Here is an 18024-nt window from a genome sequence, read left to right on the forward strand (position 1 = left end):
GTCTTATAAAGTTTCTCCTTTCAGTTGCAAGAGGGGAATATTTATCTTTAATGTTTAAAAAAGTTTAAGCTCAGCAGTATTTTCGATGTATGAAACTATTTTGTTTCCTGCTTAGAATTCCTTTCGTTGAAAACGACTGTAATCTAATGACTGGCAACAGTTGGACATTTACACATGTAAATTGGTTCACATTTCCAGTGACGATGTCAAACGAAAATAAATAAACAAATAAAAGAAACTAGTTCATTGTGAGGGGGTTGGGGTAAGTTTCGATAAGAAAATGGATCAAGTAAATATAGTTGATTGAATGTAAAATTTCCGATGCTTGCAATGGGGCAAAGCATCTTCTCATATTGATCTACGTTTGTGTCGACAGGATTCAGTAATACAGAAGTATGATCTTCATTTGCAGCTTTACGATAGTAAGAAAATCTTTCATCTAAATAAAACTGCAGAATCCAAAACGATACCAAACATGTTGTCCAAAAATAAGAGATTTACAGTGATAAACACTCCCAGGCGTTTCTGCCTGCAACAGACCAGGTGTTGGCCGTACTCGGGCCTAGAATCGCACGGCAGGACAGGTGGTGCTGCCTCCTGGTGCGCGCTGTAGGAAAGCGCGGCTGCTGCCGTGAAGGCGCAGCGGGCCGCTCCAGTCGCTCTCTGGCGGCAGCGCGGGCAGGTCGGCGGGCGGACGCGGACCGCGGCACGCGAACCCACCACCCACTGCGGCACGGTCGGCGTTCCCACAGGCACCGAACCGCGGGCGCGCTCCGCGACGACGACATCACCCCCGACGCGACTTCGATCAGGCGGTCGACACGCGGTGGACGAAACCGTATCCATCGCGGGTGCCGGCGGGCTCGATTCTGCATTTGTTTACATTGAGGATCCAGCCGGTGTGAAGGCTCACGATATACACAGACGATAAGACGTGTTTTAAAGTGTCATTCAGCGTAATTTTTTTTTTTTCATTTGACCCTGCGTCACGCGAAGTTGCGCAGTTGTGTTTGCTAACGACCTTCACTCTGAGAAGTAATGTTTTTGTGCTAATTTAGGCTACCAGTTCCCTCAGTATCGCCATTCATCTGACAGTGATTGGCGACGTGCCAGTAGGAAGGGAAATTAGCTCGTGTTGTACAGCTGTGTTATCTTTCCGAGTTCTTTTTGTCGTTGCGAGACGAGATCAGCCGGGCGGAAGTGATCTGCGCAAGAGGCGGTGACCGGAATATGAAGCTGTGCGCTGTCGGCGCCTGAAATGCAGCCACAGCAGAGCACGTCCAACATGAGGAACAGCCACCACCACAGCCATAACCACCACCATGCCAACGGACATCTCAAGACCAACGGACACATCCCGAGTAAGTACCCACAGCTCTTGCTCCTCGTCCCGGTTACAGCTTTCTGCTCTAGTTGACCACCCTGTAGACTTGTCGTGGACGCTGAATACGCGCATTTCAGTGTTTGTACTGCGAAGGAGTTGATTAAGAATTCAGAGCTCGACTACGCATGAAAATGGAATTGCACCAAGAGCGGGGTGTATTTCATACGAAATCCTCGCAACTAAGGTAGGTCTACGCTGAAATTCTGACATCATTTCGTCGGAACCGTATACTTTCTTTCCTGCATTTTGATTTTAGAAATGCTTCCCTGGAAGCTCCCAAAGAGAGGGAATGGATCTACTGTTATTTGTTTTATTTTAGGCGCACCAGCCTTTTCTGACGGTGTAATCCTATCTTGCTCTCTCTCTCTCTCTCTCTCTCTCTCTCTCTCTCTCTCTCGTTTTGTAGCACAGCCAACATCCTCGACAATACACGTCAAATTTTATAGTCGACTGCACATGAAAATGGAATGCTTAGCTAATGTTATAAATGGCACCAAGAGTGGGATATATTTTATATGAAACCCTAGTAAAACTTTTTGTTTCCATATTTTTGGGAGGGATAATACGGACAGAAACAAGAAAAAATTCTCAGGTAAACATTGGCTCTAAATTGGATACCTCAAGCGCAATGAGCACAGTACGCTGCTGATGTTTCGTTGCTATCCGCAGGAGACATCTCCAAAGATACTTCGGCAATTGAAGCCAGTTGTATATGTATCTTTGGAGATAGCTGCCGCAAATGGGAAAGAAACGTCAGAAAATAGTTTTACACTGTGAACAAACCGATTAGACTGGAAATTTTAGCTGAAGAAAAATTTGGTTGTGAATTGGCGAAGCTAACGAATCTTAAAACGAAATAAAGGTCGTGGTAACATAGGAAACTGTAGCGTAATCCTAGGTCTACGTTTTTTCCATATTTAACTCTCTTTTCATTATAGAAGGTGTCCCACGAGATGTGCTCAATATTTAGGGATACAACAGAAACGATCCCTCCAAGCAGTAAAGTCTAGTAAACAGAGGCTCTAAAATGCCTATTTTAAGAGCTATGATCACTTCTCCATCTTCGATACTGTGAAATAAAGCTCTTTGCTTTCCATGTTTTGGGAGGAGGTAATATGGACCAAAACAAAAAAAAAAACTTCTCAAGGAAACATAGGCTCTAAATTGCACACCTCGAGAGCTATGAGCACTTATTCGGTAGAAGAGATGTGTTTCACAGCAGCGAAGATGAGCAAGTGCTCATAGATCTTAAGGTACGGGTCTTAGACGCAATGTTACTAGACTTTTTGGCGTCGAATGATCATTCTTGTCATATCCGTGAACACAAGCTATTTCTCCTGCGACAGCCTGCATTTGGTTAAAACTGCACAGTGAATTCAGAAAAGCTATACTACGTAACCGATATAACCGCCAACGCGTTCTTTGGAGTACACTGTCGTTGCATAAATAACTATAGATGAATTACAAAAAAATGCAAGGGGGAGCGAAGAGCAGGTAGTAAATGTTGCGCAAATCTTCGTCACCTGGCTCTCAAGGGACATTGACACGGACGAGCTGACGCTACAGGACGAAGAGTTTCAGCAGCTGTAATGCCAGCTGGTCTCGGACAGGACGTCCACTCGCGCAGAGTGTTTATGTCGGAGTTACAGGAGGGCCCGCCGAGTGTGCCCCCCGCCACCCGCGCGGCTGCTCTCGCCTTGCGTAACCCACTGAGCGGCGACCCTTAGGCTTACGGGACCGCGCGCCGGTACCGGGGTACCCAGCACCGGCTCAGCCCGGCACAGCGCAGCCAGGGTCACACAGCGGGTTGCGCCGCCTGACCCACTTCCGCAGTCCTTCTTCCCAGCCGCCGCCCGCACTTAACATCAGCGCTCTTCCTCACCGCTTTTGCGACAGCAAAGAACCTAACAAGCACGAAATATCATTGATCGGCCAAATCTACAAATAATCATTTCTGGCGTAATAAAATTGAAACTAGGACGTACACAACGGCGGCAGACGTCACATCACGAAAGAAAAAGTTTTCAAAATGGTTCAAATGGCTCTAAGCACTATGGGACTTAACATCTGAGGTCATCAGTCCCCTAAACTTAGAACTACTTAAACCTAACTAACCTAAGGACATCACACATATCCATGCCCGAGGCAGGATTCGAACCTGCGACCGTAGCAGCCGCGTAGTTCCGGACTGAAGCGCCTAGAACCGCTCGGACACCGCGGCCGGCCAAAAGTTTTCACTAAATTGGCATTACGGATAACCGAAAAATGGGATTGAAGAGTTCGCCTCAGCAATCAAGCGTCCGAAAATTATAAGATGATTAAGTGACGAAAATGCACTGAAGCGCCAAAGAAATTGGTATAGGCATGCGTATTCAAATACAGAGATATGTAAACAGGCAGAATACGGGCCGGCCGTGGTGGCCGAGCGGTTCTAGGTGCTACAGTTTGGAACCGCGCGACCGCTACGGTCGCAGGTTCGAATCCTGCCTCGGACATGGGTGTGTGCGATGTCTTTAGGTTAGTTACGTTTAAATAGTTCTAAGATTTAGGGGACTGATGACCTCAGAAGTTAAGTCCCATAGCGCTCAGAGCCATTTGAACCACTTTCTCAGAATACGGCGCTGCGGTCGTCAATGCCTATATAAGACAAGTGTTTCGCGCAGTTGTTAGATCGGTTACTGCTGCTACAATGGCACGTTGTCAAGATTTAAGTGAGTCTGAACGTGGCGTTACAGCCAGCGCTTGAGCGATGGGACCCAGCATCCCCTAGGTAGCGATGAAGCGCCGATTTTCTCATACGACCGTTTTACGACTGTACCGTGAATATCAGGAATCCGGTAAAACATCAAATCTCGGACATAGCTGCGCCCGGAAAAAGATCCTTTAAGAACGGGACCAACGACGACTGAAGAGAATCGTTCAACGTGACAGAATTGCAACCCTTCCGCAAACTGCTACAGATTTCAACAAGCGTCAGCGTGCGAACCATTCAACGAAGCATCATCGATGTACCCTTGATGACTGCACGACACAAAGCTTTACGCCTCGTCTGGGCCCGTCAACACCGACATTGGACTATTGATGACTGGAAACATGTTGCCTGGTCTAACGAGTCTCGCTTCAAAGTGTACCTAACGGATACCTCATGAATCCATGGACCCTGCACGTGTGCAGGGGACTGTAATGGCTTGAGGCGGGTGCAGTTGGAGTGATGTGGGACCCCTGATACGTCTGAAAAAATGTTCAAATGTGTGTGAAATCTTATGGGACTTAACTGCTAAGGTCATCAGTCCCTAAGCGTACACACTACGTAACCTAAATTATCCTAAGGACAAACACACACACCTATGCCCGAGGGAGGACTCGAACCTCCGCCGGGACCAGCCGCACAGTCCATGACTGCAGCGCCTAGACCGCTCGGCTAATCCCACCCGGCGATACGTCTAGATATGACTCTTACAGGTAACACGTACATAAACATCCTGTCCCACCACCTGCATCCATTAATGTCCGTTGTGCATTCCGACGGACTTGGGCAATTTCAGCAGGACAACGCGACACCCCACACGTCCAGAATTGCTAGAAAGTAGCTCCAGGAATACTCTTCTTACTTTAAACACTTCCGTTGGCCGCCAAACTCCCCAGACATGTTGTTCAGAAGAGATCTCCACACCGTCGTACTCTTACGGATTTATGAATAGCCCTGCATATCGTCAATTCCCTCCAGCACTATCTGAGATGCTACTCGTGTACATGCCACGTCGTGTTACGGCAGTTCTGCGTGCTCGCCGGGGTCCTACCCGATATTAAACAGGTGTACCAGTTTCTTTGGCTCTTCAGTTAAGCATCGAACAGTACTGGAACTCTGACCCATGCTTTTCACCGCCACTGCTCTATCAGCATGTGTCACAGATTGCCTCAAACGTTCGTCTTACTACCACCTTCTCCTCATCCTCTCCGAATTCCAACAGCAGGCTTCCACGATACTGCAGATAGTATGCTGGGTGATACTGTGCTGATGCTACAAACTTTCAGGACTGATGAAGAATAAATGTCAATTTGAGGTAAGAGGCCGTGGTCTGGAAACGACCGAGTCGAAAGTTATAAAAGAAAATCGTTGTGATACGTCTGTCAGTGGAATACGTGTAGCGCTACTGTTGTTGTTAAGATTTTAGGGTAGGCAACTTTCAGAGATGGTAGTATGGACCAAAAAAGGAAAAGAAGCCCAATAAACATGGGCTGTAAAACGCATACCTCAACACCTATGAACACTTGTTCACCTTCGCAACTCCTAAACACATCTCTAGTACTGAACAAATGCCCATAGCTCTTGAGGTATGAATTTTAACGTCCTCATTTGCTAGATAATTTTTTTCTTGTTTTGGTCTTATGAAGAACAGTGCCGGTACATGTATTTTACTCTCAGAGCTATCACAAAGTTTTTGGCTTATAACTTTCGAGTCAGTCGTTTCCGGATCAGTGTCCCTAACTTCAAATTTATAAATTTACCCTTCTCCGTCATACCTGGAAGTGTGTATCATCATCTTGGGATCACCCTGTGTAGTAATGATCTCGGTTCTCCACAGCGCCACGGTTGTTAGTGGTATGAAATTCTTCTAGTGGTAGTCGGAGTATACGCTGCATTGAATACTTAAAGTATTTTTAGTTCCAAACTTGCTGAAAGATTAAAATTGCGTCGGGGACCAGTACCCAAATCGGGAACGTTGCCTTCCGCAGGAAATGCAGTTAGCAACTGAACTACCTAGGCACGACTCCCGATCCGCCCTCAAAGCTCCAATTTCGCTAAAACCTCTCTGCTACCTTATGAACTCAAGAGCAGTCTCTTTCATACCTTACGCTCTTGATAGGGTGAGACTATTTGAGTCGCTCCACCGAGTGAGGTGGCGCGGTGGTTAGCACACTGGACTCGCATTCTAGAGGACGACGATTCAAACTCACGTCCGACCATCCAGATTTAGGTTTTCCGTGGTTTCCCTAAATCGCTCCAGGCAATCGCCGGGATGGTTCCTTCCCTGTCCTCGATGAAATCCGAGCTTGCTCTCCGTCCCTAATGACTTCGATGCCAACGGGACTTCAAAACCAATCTTCCTTCATTCCGGTTGTTGGTCGACTTTCTGGCTGTGAGTGGACGACGTTGTTAAGGTGCGTGTGGTCAGCACATCGCTCTCCCGGCCGGACACAACTAAAGCCACTTTTTTTCTCCTTCGACTAACTGCTCCGTCACTAAAGAACCCACCGAAGGAACCAAACCAGGGTGTGAGAACACCCGCAGCTTGGCAACTGGAGGACATCCAGCCCAAGGTTGTGACAGGGTTTTACAGAGAGTACTCTACTGCACTGGCTCCTTACTTAGCTTGCATTTATCGCGAATCTCTTGCCCAACGTAAAGTCCCGAGCGACTGGAAAAAAGCACAGGTGACGCCTGTATGTAAGAAGGGTAGAAGGACGGATCCTCAAAATTACAGACCAATATCCTTAGCCTGGGTTTGTTGCAGGATTCTCGAACACATTCTCAGTTCGAATATAATGAATTTCCTTGAGACAGAGAAGTTGCTGTCGATGCATCAGCACGGCTTTAGAAAGCATCGCTCCTGCGAAACGCAACTCGCCCTTTTTCACATGATATCTTGCGAATCATGGATGAAGGGTATCAGACGGATGCCATATTCCTTGACTTCCGGAAAGCGCTTGACTCGGTGCCCCACTGCAGACTCCTAACTAAGGTACGAGCATATGGGATTGGTTCCCAAATATGTGAGTGGTCGAAGACTTCTTAAGTAATAGAACGCAGTACGTTGTCCTCGATGGTGAGTGTTCATCGGAGGTGAGGGTATCATCTGGAGTGCCCCAGGGAAGTGTGGTAGGTCCGCTGTTGTTTTCTATCTACATAAATGATCTTTTGGATAGGGTGGATAGCAATGTTCGGCTGTTTGCTGATGATGCTGTGGTGTACGGGAAGGTGTCATCGTTGAGTGACTGTAGGAGGATACAAGATGACTTGGACAGGATTTGTGATTAGCGTAAAGAATGGCAGCTAACTCTAAATATAGATAAATGTAAATTAATGCAGATGAATAGGAAAAAGAATTCCGTAATGTTTGAATACTCCATTAGTAGTGTAGCGCTTGACACAGTCACGTCGATTAAATATTTGGGCGTAACACTGCAGAGCTATATGAATTGGGACAAGCATATAATGGCAGTTGTGGGGAAGGCGGATAGTCGTCTTCGGTTCACTGGTAGAATTTTGGGAAGATGTGGTTCATCTGTAAAGGAGACCGCTTATAAAACACTAATACGACCTATTCATGAGTACTGCTCGAGCGTTTGGGATCCCTATCAGGTCGGATTGAGGGAGGACGTAGAAGCAATTCAGAGGCGGGCTGCTAGATTTGTTACTGGTAGGTTTGATCATCACGTGAGTGTTGCGGAAATGCTCGGGTGGAAGTCTCTAGAGGAAAGGAGGCGTTCTTTTCATGAATCGCTACTGAGGAAATTTAGAGAACCAGCATTTGAGGCTGGCTGCAGTACAATTTTACTGCCGCCAACTTATGTTTCGCGGAAAGACCACGAAGATAAGATATGAGAGATTAGGGCTCGGTCAGGGGCATATAGGCAGTCATTTTTCCCTCGTTCTGTTTGGGAGTGAAACAGGGAGAGAAGATGCTAGTTGTTGTACGAGGTACCCTGCGCCACGCACCGTATGGTGGATTGCGGAGTATGTAAGTAGATGTAGATTTGGGATTATTCTGGTAACTGACACGACTTCAGATCCAGAAATTCTGAGACGAATTTAATTCGTGGTTCGCATTCAACAAACTATACATCTTCTTGGCACGCTAGTTGGCGGAGGCAGTGCACATTATCGTAACTTTGCTTTTCAACTATCGAATAGCTCTTGGAGCTTGGTGTTGTTGTTGTTGTTGTTGTGAAAGACGAGAGACCGTGCAGGGCAGCCTTGGGCCAGCAGTGGGAAGCAGCAACCGCAGTGGCGCAGTCTACAAGGCAGCGAAACTTCGGCGGTCCTCAGCAGTCGCGCAACGGGCCACCCGTGGTGCTGCTGCCGGCGTCAGCGACGTAGCCGACATTCCTGCAGACTGCTGCAGTGCTCGCTCCTGCACGCGGTGTACCTGTAAAGGCCGGGTGTCAAGGCAGCCAGACACACGTTCACCGACTGCTCAAACGTGGAGACACAACTAGTCGTCGTAGCTGTCTTGTCATGCCTCTGAGCGCAGCTAGAAAATGAACGTCTCCTTTTCTACTGCGTCTCCTGTTTACGTATATGAAATAGTAGTAATTATTGCCAGAAGCTTCTGGGGTTCGACTGCAAGAGCTTTCTGAAAGCAGTTACGCACTGAGAGTGGCAAAAAGACCGAAAACTAGAGAGGATCTCAAGCAAGAATGCGGGAAGACCGGAAGCGCGTTGTATAACGAAGAAAAGGCGACGAAGCTAGAACGCAAAAACACAAAGGGCGCGGTACAGACTGTCGGAAAATGATGCTATTAGCATCTGGATAGGGAAGAAGGGAAATGTATGAGTAGTAGCACAACCTAAATTGGATAAGTGTTGGTGAATCTCCTCGGAATTATTTATAAGAGGATTTCAGTTCTGTTCCTGCTATTTACGAGTCTAATCTCCTAGGCATAAAATCTGAGCCACAAGGGGAAGTCGGGCACTCGTGATGACTGGGTGTTGTGTGAGGTCCTTAGGTTAGTTAGGTTTAAGTAGTTCTAAGTTCTAGGGGACTGATGACCATAGATGTTAAGTCCCATAGTGCTCAGAGCCATTTGAACCATTTTTCTTAAGTCGGGCAACACAAACAGGTAGCGTGCGTCTGCAGACATAACGTCGAAGGCACTGTGTTTTTGGACTCATTCTGGTTTCCATCATACGACGTACCTCTGTTTATCTACTTGTTCTTTCCGCTATATCGTCGAAAACTGACAGTTTTAGACCGTGGCTGTGTACAAAATACAGGTTAATTTTTACGAGGAATATTTGTGATATCGCCATCTTTATTTACATTTCTCAAATAGCAAATACTTTTTGGTTTGTGTGTGGTGTTTTACAGTACATGTACATCAGATAAATAATTCAAAAACACTTCAGTATTTCGTGAACACAAGGAACAACATTGAGTAGAGTAACGCGGGATTTCCAATTTTCGACGGCACCTACCCACGTAAGAACTTCTGCCACATGAGGGAATAAAAAAGGGAAATGTCAACACCAACAAATGTATATCTAGATGTGAACACCTGTCGGAAGATGAAGCTATGACTTCGAAGCCGGTAACGGCTCTGTTTGTGTAAGTACATAGCATTATCAGTACTGGATGGTCGCTGTTTTCTTTCTCGCAGGAATCGACCTATACTCGTTCTTTATTTTGTTTCGTTTGGGGGTGCACTCAGCCTCGTGATGCCAATTGAGGAGCTACTCGACCTAATAATAATGGCTTCGGTCAAGAATACCATCACAACGACCGGGAGAGCGGTGTGCTGACCCCACGCCCCTCGTATCCGCATCCTCCCCTGAGGATGACACGGCGGTCGGATGGTACCGGTAGGCAACTCGTGGCCCGAAGACCGAGTGCTTTTTGAAGATGGAGTTTGGCTGACCATCCACTCATAATGCTGAGAATCAAATTCGAGTTTCAGGCGTCATTCGTTCCCAAGACATTTGAATACACATCAGCGAAACAAATTTATTAAAAGGATCAAAGAAATATAGCCGACAATTATGGGCTTACTTGTCTTGCTACTATCCTTCGCAAAGTTGTCGGGATTCCTTCAGTTTGTGTTGTTTGCCAACAGTAGGAATTAAAATGCGAAGGATTGTATTTTTTTAATAAAGACTGTCCGTGGATGGTACTTGGAGAAAACAGTTACGTTGCCACAGATACTTCCTTCGCAGGCGATAGCAGAAGAGGGGCGTGAAAGGCCGCGAGTCGGCAACAGGTGGCTGCAGCGGCGCAAGTAGAGCGCGACGGCAGGGCGGCCGCAGGCGCAGCGCGGCGCCACCGTCGCAGCCGGCGCACGCAGTCACGCACCTCACTGACGTAACTCACGTCGCCAGTACTTCCTCGCAACACTCGAGGCTCTGAGCGGATGCCAAAAGGAGTACAGGAAACGCCACACCCTTACCTATTGAGCTGCAGTGAAAGCGATAGCCTTTCGCACGCTTGATAGCTCTCCTGGAAATGAGGCTGTAGCCTTAATTGCAAATCGTAGAGTATGTTAGTGACGAGTGCGCTGAAAAGACGTCGTACGCTTTAAAACAAATACGAACTGGTCGGTTCGAAATACAATGGTAGGTAAATGTTTCATCTCTAGCTTTTTTTATTTAAAAAAAGGTTAAAAGGCTCTAAGCAGTATGGGACTTAACATCTGAGGTCATCAGTCTCCTAAACTTAGAACTACTTAAACCTAACTAACCTAAGGACGTCACACACATCCATGCCCGAGGCAGGATTCGAAGTGCTAGGGGACTGATGACCTCAGATGTTAAGTGCTCAGAGCCATTTTTTTTTTCGAAATCTGTTGCAATTTGCAAAAGGGTTGCTCTTCTGTCACATTGAACGATTCTATTCAGTCGTCGTTAGTCCTGTTCTTGCAGGATCTATTTCCGCCCGCATCGATGTCAGAGATTTGATGTTTTACCGGGTTCCTGATATCCTCGGTACATTCTTGAAATTGTCGTAGAGGAAAATGCCCCCTTAATCGCTACCTCGGAGATGCTGTGTCCCATCGCTCGTGCGTCTACCATAACACCGCGTTCAAACTCACTCAAATCTTGATAAGCTGCCATTGTAGCAGCAGTAACCAATCTAACAAGTGAGCCAGAGACTTGTCTTATATAGGCGTGGCCGACCGCAGCGCCGCATCCTGCCTATTTATATATCTCCGTATTTGAATACGCGTACCTGTACCAGTTTCTTTGATGCTTTAGTGTCATAATACTAATTTGTTTACATTAATGCTTGGCAAATTGCTTTAGAACGACTCCAAGAAATAGCAATTAAGAAAAAAATCATTTTAAAAATATTTGTCCGAAAATATGAGGAGTTCTTGTGTCATACAGTTAATTTAAGACGTACAACAGCTACAAACTCTCATGACTTTGACAGCATTGTAATTTACATGATATAAAACTGAAGTGTGTACTCACCAGTATCGGTTTTATCTTAGCACTACGGTTGTGAACACAGGACTGCAGGCTATGGTTATGTGAGTTGTAAATTCGGTGGTAGTGCTGTTTATTTCAGTCTTTTCTGTATCCGTTCTGAATAGTCAGTCTTTTTGGTAATTTTTTTTTCCTAGTGGGCAGGCTCGGTGAGAAACTGAAATGTATTTTGCGTTAAACATGGCTTGCAATTTTCTAGAATTCCTCGCCGGTTTTGAGACTCTTACTTTTCGTACTATTTTACTTCACAGAAGTTAGCTGAGAAATTAGTACATGTAAAAATATAAATGGTTTCACTAAAACATTATTTTTTGGAAGAGTGGAGGGGGAGGGGCGTAGGTTAGCAGTGGACAGGTAACGTTAGTGTGGATAGTCTTGTTAGTGGATTTGTTACATCTTGTAACCGTTCTGCCAACAAAATGCAATCTTTGTTTTGCCTTCCCCACAACATTATCTAAGAGATCGTTCCAATTTAAGTTTATCGTAATTGTTGTCCGTGGTATTTAACTGAATTGACAGTCTTTAGATTTGTGTGATTTATCGGCTGACGGAATGCGACACTGTTGATAGTGATTCGCGTGTAGAGTATGGACTTTAAGCTCGGTTGGAACCTCTTTAACGGATTCCTCGTGTGTACGATTTCACACTATTCATTATTTAGGGTCAATTTCTACTTTTCGCACTATATATCCTGTCTAAATCATTTTGCAGTTGATTTTGATCTTCTGGTGACTTCAGCATAAGCTGAAAGACAGCATCGTCTGAAAAAAAAAATCCTAAGAGGATTGCTCAGACTGTCTCCTAAATAATTTATACCGATTATCGTATCTTTTCTTTGATTACATATTTATAATTGTATTATTAGTAGACCAAAATTTATTGCACGTGGACATGGCGTGCTTCGGTCGGCTTATCTTGACTTTCTGTCGTGATATTTCAGCAGGACACCCCGAACCACTTGACAGAACACCCACAATACGATGCGATTTCTTTAGTCAGCACCGTGTTTGTTTAGTGTAACGTCACCACGTGTTTCCGACAACGGCCAGTGAAGGCCAAGTGCAATAATATCGTAGACGGGTAGTAGTCTTGTCACAGTCATCCAACGATACCAACACATAACGGACACGTCATCCAAAACTTCGAGACACGTACTGATGGACCAACTTACCTAAGAGTTCAACAAGGAAGTTGTGGAAAAATTGACCTCAACGTACGTTGATTGTGAAGGCCGTACATGACGAATCAGCACCTTAGAGACACTTTGGATGTGTTAGCACGTACCAGTGGACTTCTGTTGCAGTCTACACTTCACTGATATTGACTGCAGGAGGGCGATGACATGTCAGCTGTTAGGGTAATCCGTTTAGATCCAGTTGCTGACATGTTTTGCGAATGTGCAGGACTGGAAATGCGCAGTAAGCATACTACTGCAAAGACCGCTAGGACGTTATATGGAGTAGGTATCTCCAGATATAGCACCAGTAGCTCAGCCTACATCTATACGATTTTTGTGTGATAGGAGTGGGTGGCGTAGTAAAAGCCTATTTACACTAATGCGTGAGCTCCAAAACGTGTTCTGCAACTGGGCCTCCATTTGAATCCTGATAGACAAGTGTGTGACCATCGGTGCTGTCGAAGTCATCTGCAGTCGGCGACAGTTGTGAAGCTTCCACCACTGTTCATAGCAATACTCCCACTAAAGTCTAACAGGTCAACATTCGTTATGTTTATCAAATAAATAAGAATATATATTGTGTTATCTTCAACTGAAAATATCAGATGTATCAGATATCATCGCATATCCATAAAATAAAAAAATGCGGGTATTTATCTACCTGGTCATATTTTCTTATGAGACATGTAATGTTTCCTGATTGCACATTTACCAACCTTCCTTTTAACAGTTGTGCGATGAGTGCTGCCAACAAACACTGCATGTCTCATAACAAAAGCTGACTCTAAGCGTCTTCTGTTCAATGTATGTAAAAATCTGGAGGTTCGAGTCCTCCCTCGGGCATGGGTGTGTGTGTTTGTCCTTAGGATAATTTAGATTAAGTAGTGTGTAAGCTTAGGGACTGATGACCTTAGCAGTTAAGTCCCATAAGATTTCACACACATTTATTTTGTAAAAATCTGGGGTGATCGGAATAAACTTATTCGTTACCCCGTACTGAACAGTAAGAGTAGGCCTAGAACGAAATAGCGAAAGCAGAGACAATGCAAATCAAGATCGTTAGGCTGGGCTTGGAGTCGTTTCTCCCAAATATCGGGCATGGATGTGTGTGATGTTCTTAGGTTAGTTAGGTTGAATTAGTTCTAAGTTCTAGGCGACTGATGACCTCAGAAGTTAAGTCGCATAGTGCTCAGAGCCATTTGAACCATTTTCTCCCAAATATAATTTTATATTCTTTCCAGGGCGTCATTTTGATACGTAAGAGAAGTACGTACAAGTGTGGGACCAAGGGCGGCGATGCAGTGTGTGAGAGACTGTACTCGCATTCGTGAACTGCGAGATTCATAGCCTGGTCGACCAGTTCATGCTTTTGTATAAGAAGAGGAATGAGTCGCTTGGTGTTGTTCGGCAGCTAACTGGAAAGGATTTCTACTCTCATGCACTTTGGCTCCCGCAGTGCAGGTGTTCAACTAGTTTAATACAGACGATGGTGATTAATGAATATGTTATACAGTGTTGTCGATGTTACTGGTGTTGAAGAGAGAACATGAATCCCGACGCCGAGGTACTACTGACTTCTATTGTGGATGGCCAGTTTGATGCTGTCGAGCTTAAAATCCTGATGCATTCATTACGCACTAGCGAAATGTTTAGGATTTACCCAGGGCCACTGGCATACAATCTAGTGACGTTTGACTTTTCGCTGACACCTGTGCTCCACTTGATGGTCAAATTCCGGTAATGAAAAGTTCCTTCTACCCTCACAATTTAAACCATATTAGACTCATCACTCATCTATAAAATGAAGGTAAGTATTTAACTATAATATTTTGTTTTGAGAACGTCAGTGCACTAGTACCCTTGAACGACCTCGGCACCAAGGAGGACGCTGATTAAATTTTCTGTCGTTTCTTCTGAATCATTTGAGGAGAACACCGAAATTATCCTTTCGATATGGTCATGACAATTATTTTTTTCCAATTGAGCTAGTCCTCTGTGCGTAGTGATTTCAGTGTCGGTGAGACGTTAAAATAAGAAAGGTATCTTTCTTGTATTACACGAAACATTACAGACAACATAAAGGTTCCAAATTATTGCTGCTGATTATTCGTGCAACACACAAGCTCGATTTCGGAAAATTCGTCCCACCACCTTATATATCTGCGAAGCCAGTCCCATCTATGTTGATTCAGTGAAACGCGTTCATGCATGACAGCTGTTGCGCAATGATATTCTCCCATACCACTTTACCACGAAGTTATTTAGAAATTACATGAAAATTTCTATTTTTTTATTTTGCTAAGCATATGAAATCCAACTGACCGTGGAGCGTACGATCCACGCATGGACGTATTTTGTTGAATCGACGTAGATGTGACTGGTTTCCCAGATGCATCTGATGACGGGATGAGTATTCTGAAACCGAGCATGCGTTTTGTACGAATATTCAATATGAATAAAGTGCAGCGAGAGATAGTCTGTAAGCTATCACATAACAAAATGCATTGCGTGGTAACATCTCGCATGCTTTCCAACTTCAATCGTAGGCAGACATTTTGTCGTAATTTTTTAATAAAATGTTAAAGTAGTAATTAAGTGAGGAAACTCGATCTGAGATAACGTCACACATAAGAATCAAATGTACATCTCTGTCTACCTTCTTATGTTCTCCCTTCCGTAGGTGAAACAATATGTACCCATTTTTTTGGAGAAAGAGCTCGTTTCCGCCGTTAGAGTATAACCGCTCACAAGTTGTCTATAGACCCCATTGTACCGTACTATAGCAGTAAACTTAGAAAATTTGTATAACTGCAGAAGTTCTGAAGTGTTAAGATTAGGCGTCACGTAAGTCTCTTCGGGTTTGCTGCCGGATCCTAAAATCAACTTGACTCGATACTTCGGCGATCCAACTGGTCGCCATCTTCAGGAAAATGCTGCTGTTGGATCGCCGAAATATCGAGTTAAGTAAAAGCAGCATTTTCCTGAAAATGGCGACCAGTTGGATCGCCGAAATATCGAGTCAAGTTGATTTTAGGATCCGGCAGCAAACCCGAAGAGACTTTCGAGACTTATCACGCCGGGAAAGCTTACGTAACCACATAGACGTCACGTACTTAAACATGTTGTGTGTATGTTGGAAAAAATAACCAAAAAGATACATAAAACATTTTATTATTATTTTACAAATGACGTTAATCCCACCTAAAGTTGTGTTCCCAGATCCTATCTCAATTGCACAATCCAAATACTTGTGCTCCACATTTAACTATCTTTCTTGGAGCGCACGATCGTAAATTAGAAAAACAGGGGTGGGTCGTATAGCTGCTGAGTGCCTCCGAGATGCCATCGTCAACTACTATGGAGAGATTAAAATCCGTGTCTTACTTTCGAACAGGCTCTAGTATTTATTATGTTCTTAAGCCAGGTTTCAGTAGCTAACTGAACTTATATCCACTTAGATTTCGAAATACGCTTTGGATCTGCCACTAATGGAGTTCATACGATGTTTCGCAGCTGATTGGAAATAATTTATTTTAGTTGGGTGTTGGTCTTGCTGGGTACAGATTCGTTATATTCACAGAGGAGATCCGCGGGAGTATAACGGGACAGCCGTCGGGAATCGAAACGGACCCCACCCAGCGAAGGCGGCCAGCTTTTTTTGAAATGGAGCCACTTACTATCAGATTGCAACCGGTAACCGCTCAGCTGGTGCAATTTATCCTCGCCGTAAGGTAGCTGTCTGCGCTGCACGGGTCACTTTCTGGAGCGTGGCGAAGGGCACTTCATGTTGGGCTCTTGCCACACTGCTTTCTGAAACACCGAAAAGTACATGCTTCAAAAAATGGTTCAAATGGCTCTGAGCACTATGGTACTTAACTGCTAAGGTCATCAGTCCCCTAGAACTTAGAACTACTTAAACCTAACTAACCTAAGAACATCACACACATCCATGCCCGAGGCAGGATTCGAACCTGTGACCTAGCGGTCGCGCGGTTCCAGACTGTAGCGCCTAGAACCGGTCGGCCACCCCGGCCGGCTACATGCTTCCAGTTACTGGATACACAAAGGCTATCAGTGGACTTGTTCATTACCAGAGTGTTGCTTTCGCAGTCGCGAGATGCAAGTCAGAGTTATCTTGACGATTAGAATCTCTAGTGAGCCGCATGCACTCTTTTGCTAGAACCAGGGCATTCGTAAAATCAAAGTAATGCAGCAGACAAAATCGTTGCAATGTAACATCGGTTCTGTTATTTTCAACTTTATATGTATAGCTATGACTGATGTACTATTGAAAAATTACCGGTCGTTACGCGAAACAAGCGCCGCAGTGTTAGATCACCATAAAAATTAAATACAAACAGCTAAAGAAAAAAAAATGAAAGATTTATTATTGTTAAATATCTAAATTATGTGTTTTGGCTTATCCGTCATAAGATAACAGTCTGCTGTGGAGTATTACTCTGGGCTGTAAGCATTCCTCGTTCTCAAAATATGATGGAAATTAAATCCAACTTATTTTAATGTAAAGAAACAGAAAACCAGCAAAAAAAACAACACAAATAAAAAACAAAACAACTTTCAGCACAGCAGGAGTAGCACCAAAGGAGCCTCCCAGCTGGACGTCCGCGTGCGACAGGCGTAGCTAGCACGGTCAAGAGTCGTACGCCTTCAGTCCGTGCAGAGGTTTGATATCCAGTCTAGCATGTGGCGCACATTCTGATGATTACGCACTGTGCACCATTGCCTCTGCTCTGTTTGCACCCTTGCCTCTGCTCTCTATGCTCGTTCATTTAATTTTGTTTTAACAAGCAGAGTTCTAACTGATCTGCGATTGCGGTATCACGAGTTACGGAGCTCGAATATTAACTCGCAGAGGTGCTTCGTGAAGTTGTGCTGACGAAGGACGCTCAAAGGAAGCGCCACGTGTTGTCGGGCAGCGCTACGTCGAGTACGACACACTGATTACACAGGTGCGCAAAACTGGAACAGCGATTGTGTCACAGCTGAGTGCCGTGCGAGGCAGAGCACTATTTTTTTTTTATTTTCGGACAAAGAATGGACTATAAGTCTGCAGCGCTATTTGAGGCAATGTAGAAAAACGTTTGTGCCGTAGACGTCATGTGCTATACGACATTCGCAGTCTCAGCGTGCAGAATATGCGAAATGACTGTAGAGGTAGTTTATATTTAAAAATGGTTCAAATGGCTCTGAGCACTATGGGACTCAACTGCTGAGGTCATTAGTCCCCTAGAACTTAGA

The 18024-nt window shown here is 44.8% G+C and overlaps 1 protein-coding gene across 1 annotated transcript in view; it reads left to right on the plus strand.

Moving 5' to 3' along the window:
- Positions 1-723: 723 nt before the first annotated feature.
- LOC124775466 overlaps positions 724-18024 on the plus strand; it is a 737529-nt gene continuing 720228 nt past the window's right edge. Inside the window, exon 1 of the mRNA XM_047250298.1 lies at positions 724-1361. Within this exon, the coding sequence (XP_047106254.1) occupies positions 1259-1361 (103 nt within the window). The 5' untranslated portion in view covers positions 724-1258. The remainder of the gene's footprint in view (positions 1362-18024) is intronic.

The sequence above is a fragment of the Schistocerca piceifrons genome, chromosome 2 (genome assembly GCF_021461385.2).
Source record: "Schistocerca piceifrons isolate TAMUIC-IGC-003096 chromosome 2, iqSchPice1.1, whole genome shotgun sequence".
NCBI classification, from domain to species: domain Eukaryota; kingdom Metazoa; phylum Arthropoda; class Insecta; order Orthoptera; family Acrididae; genus Schistocerca; species Schistocerca piceifrons.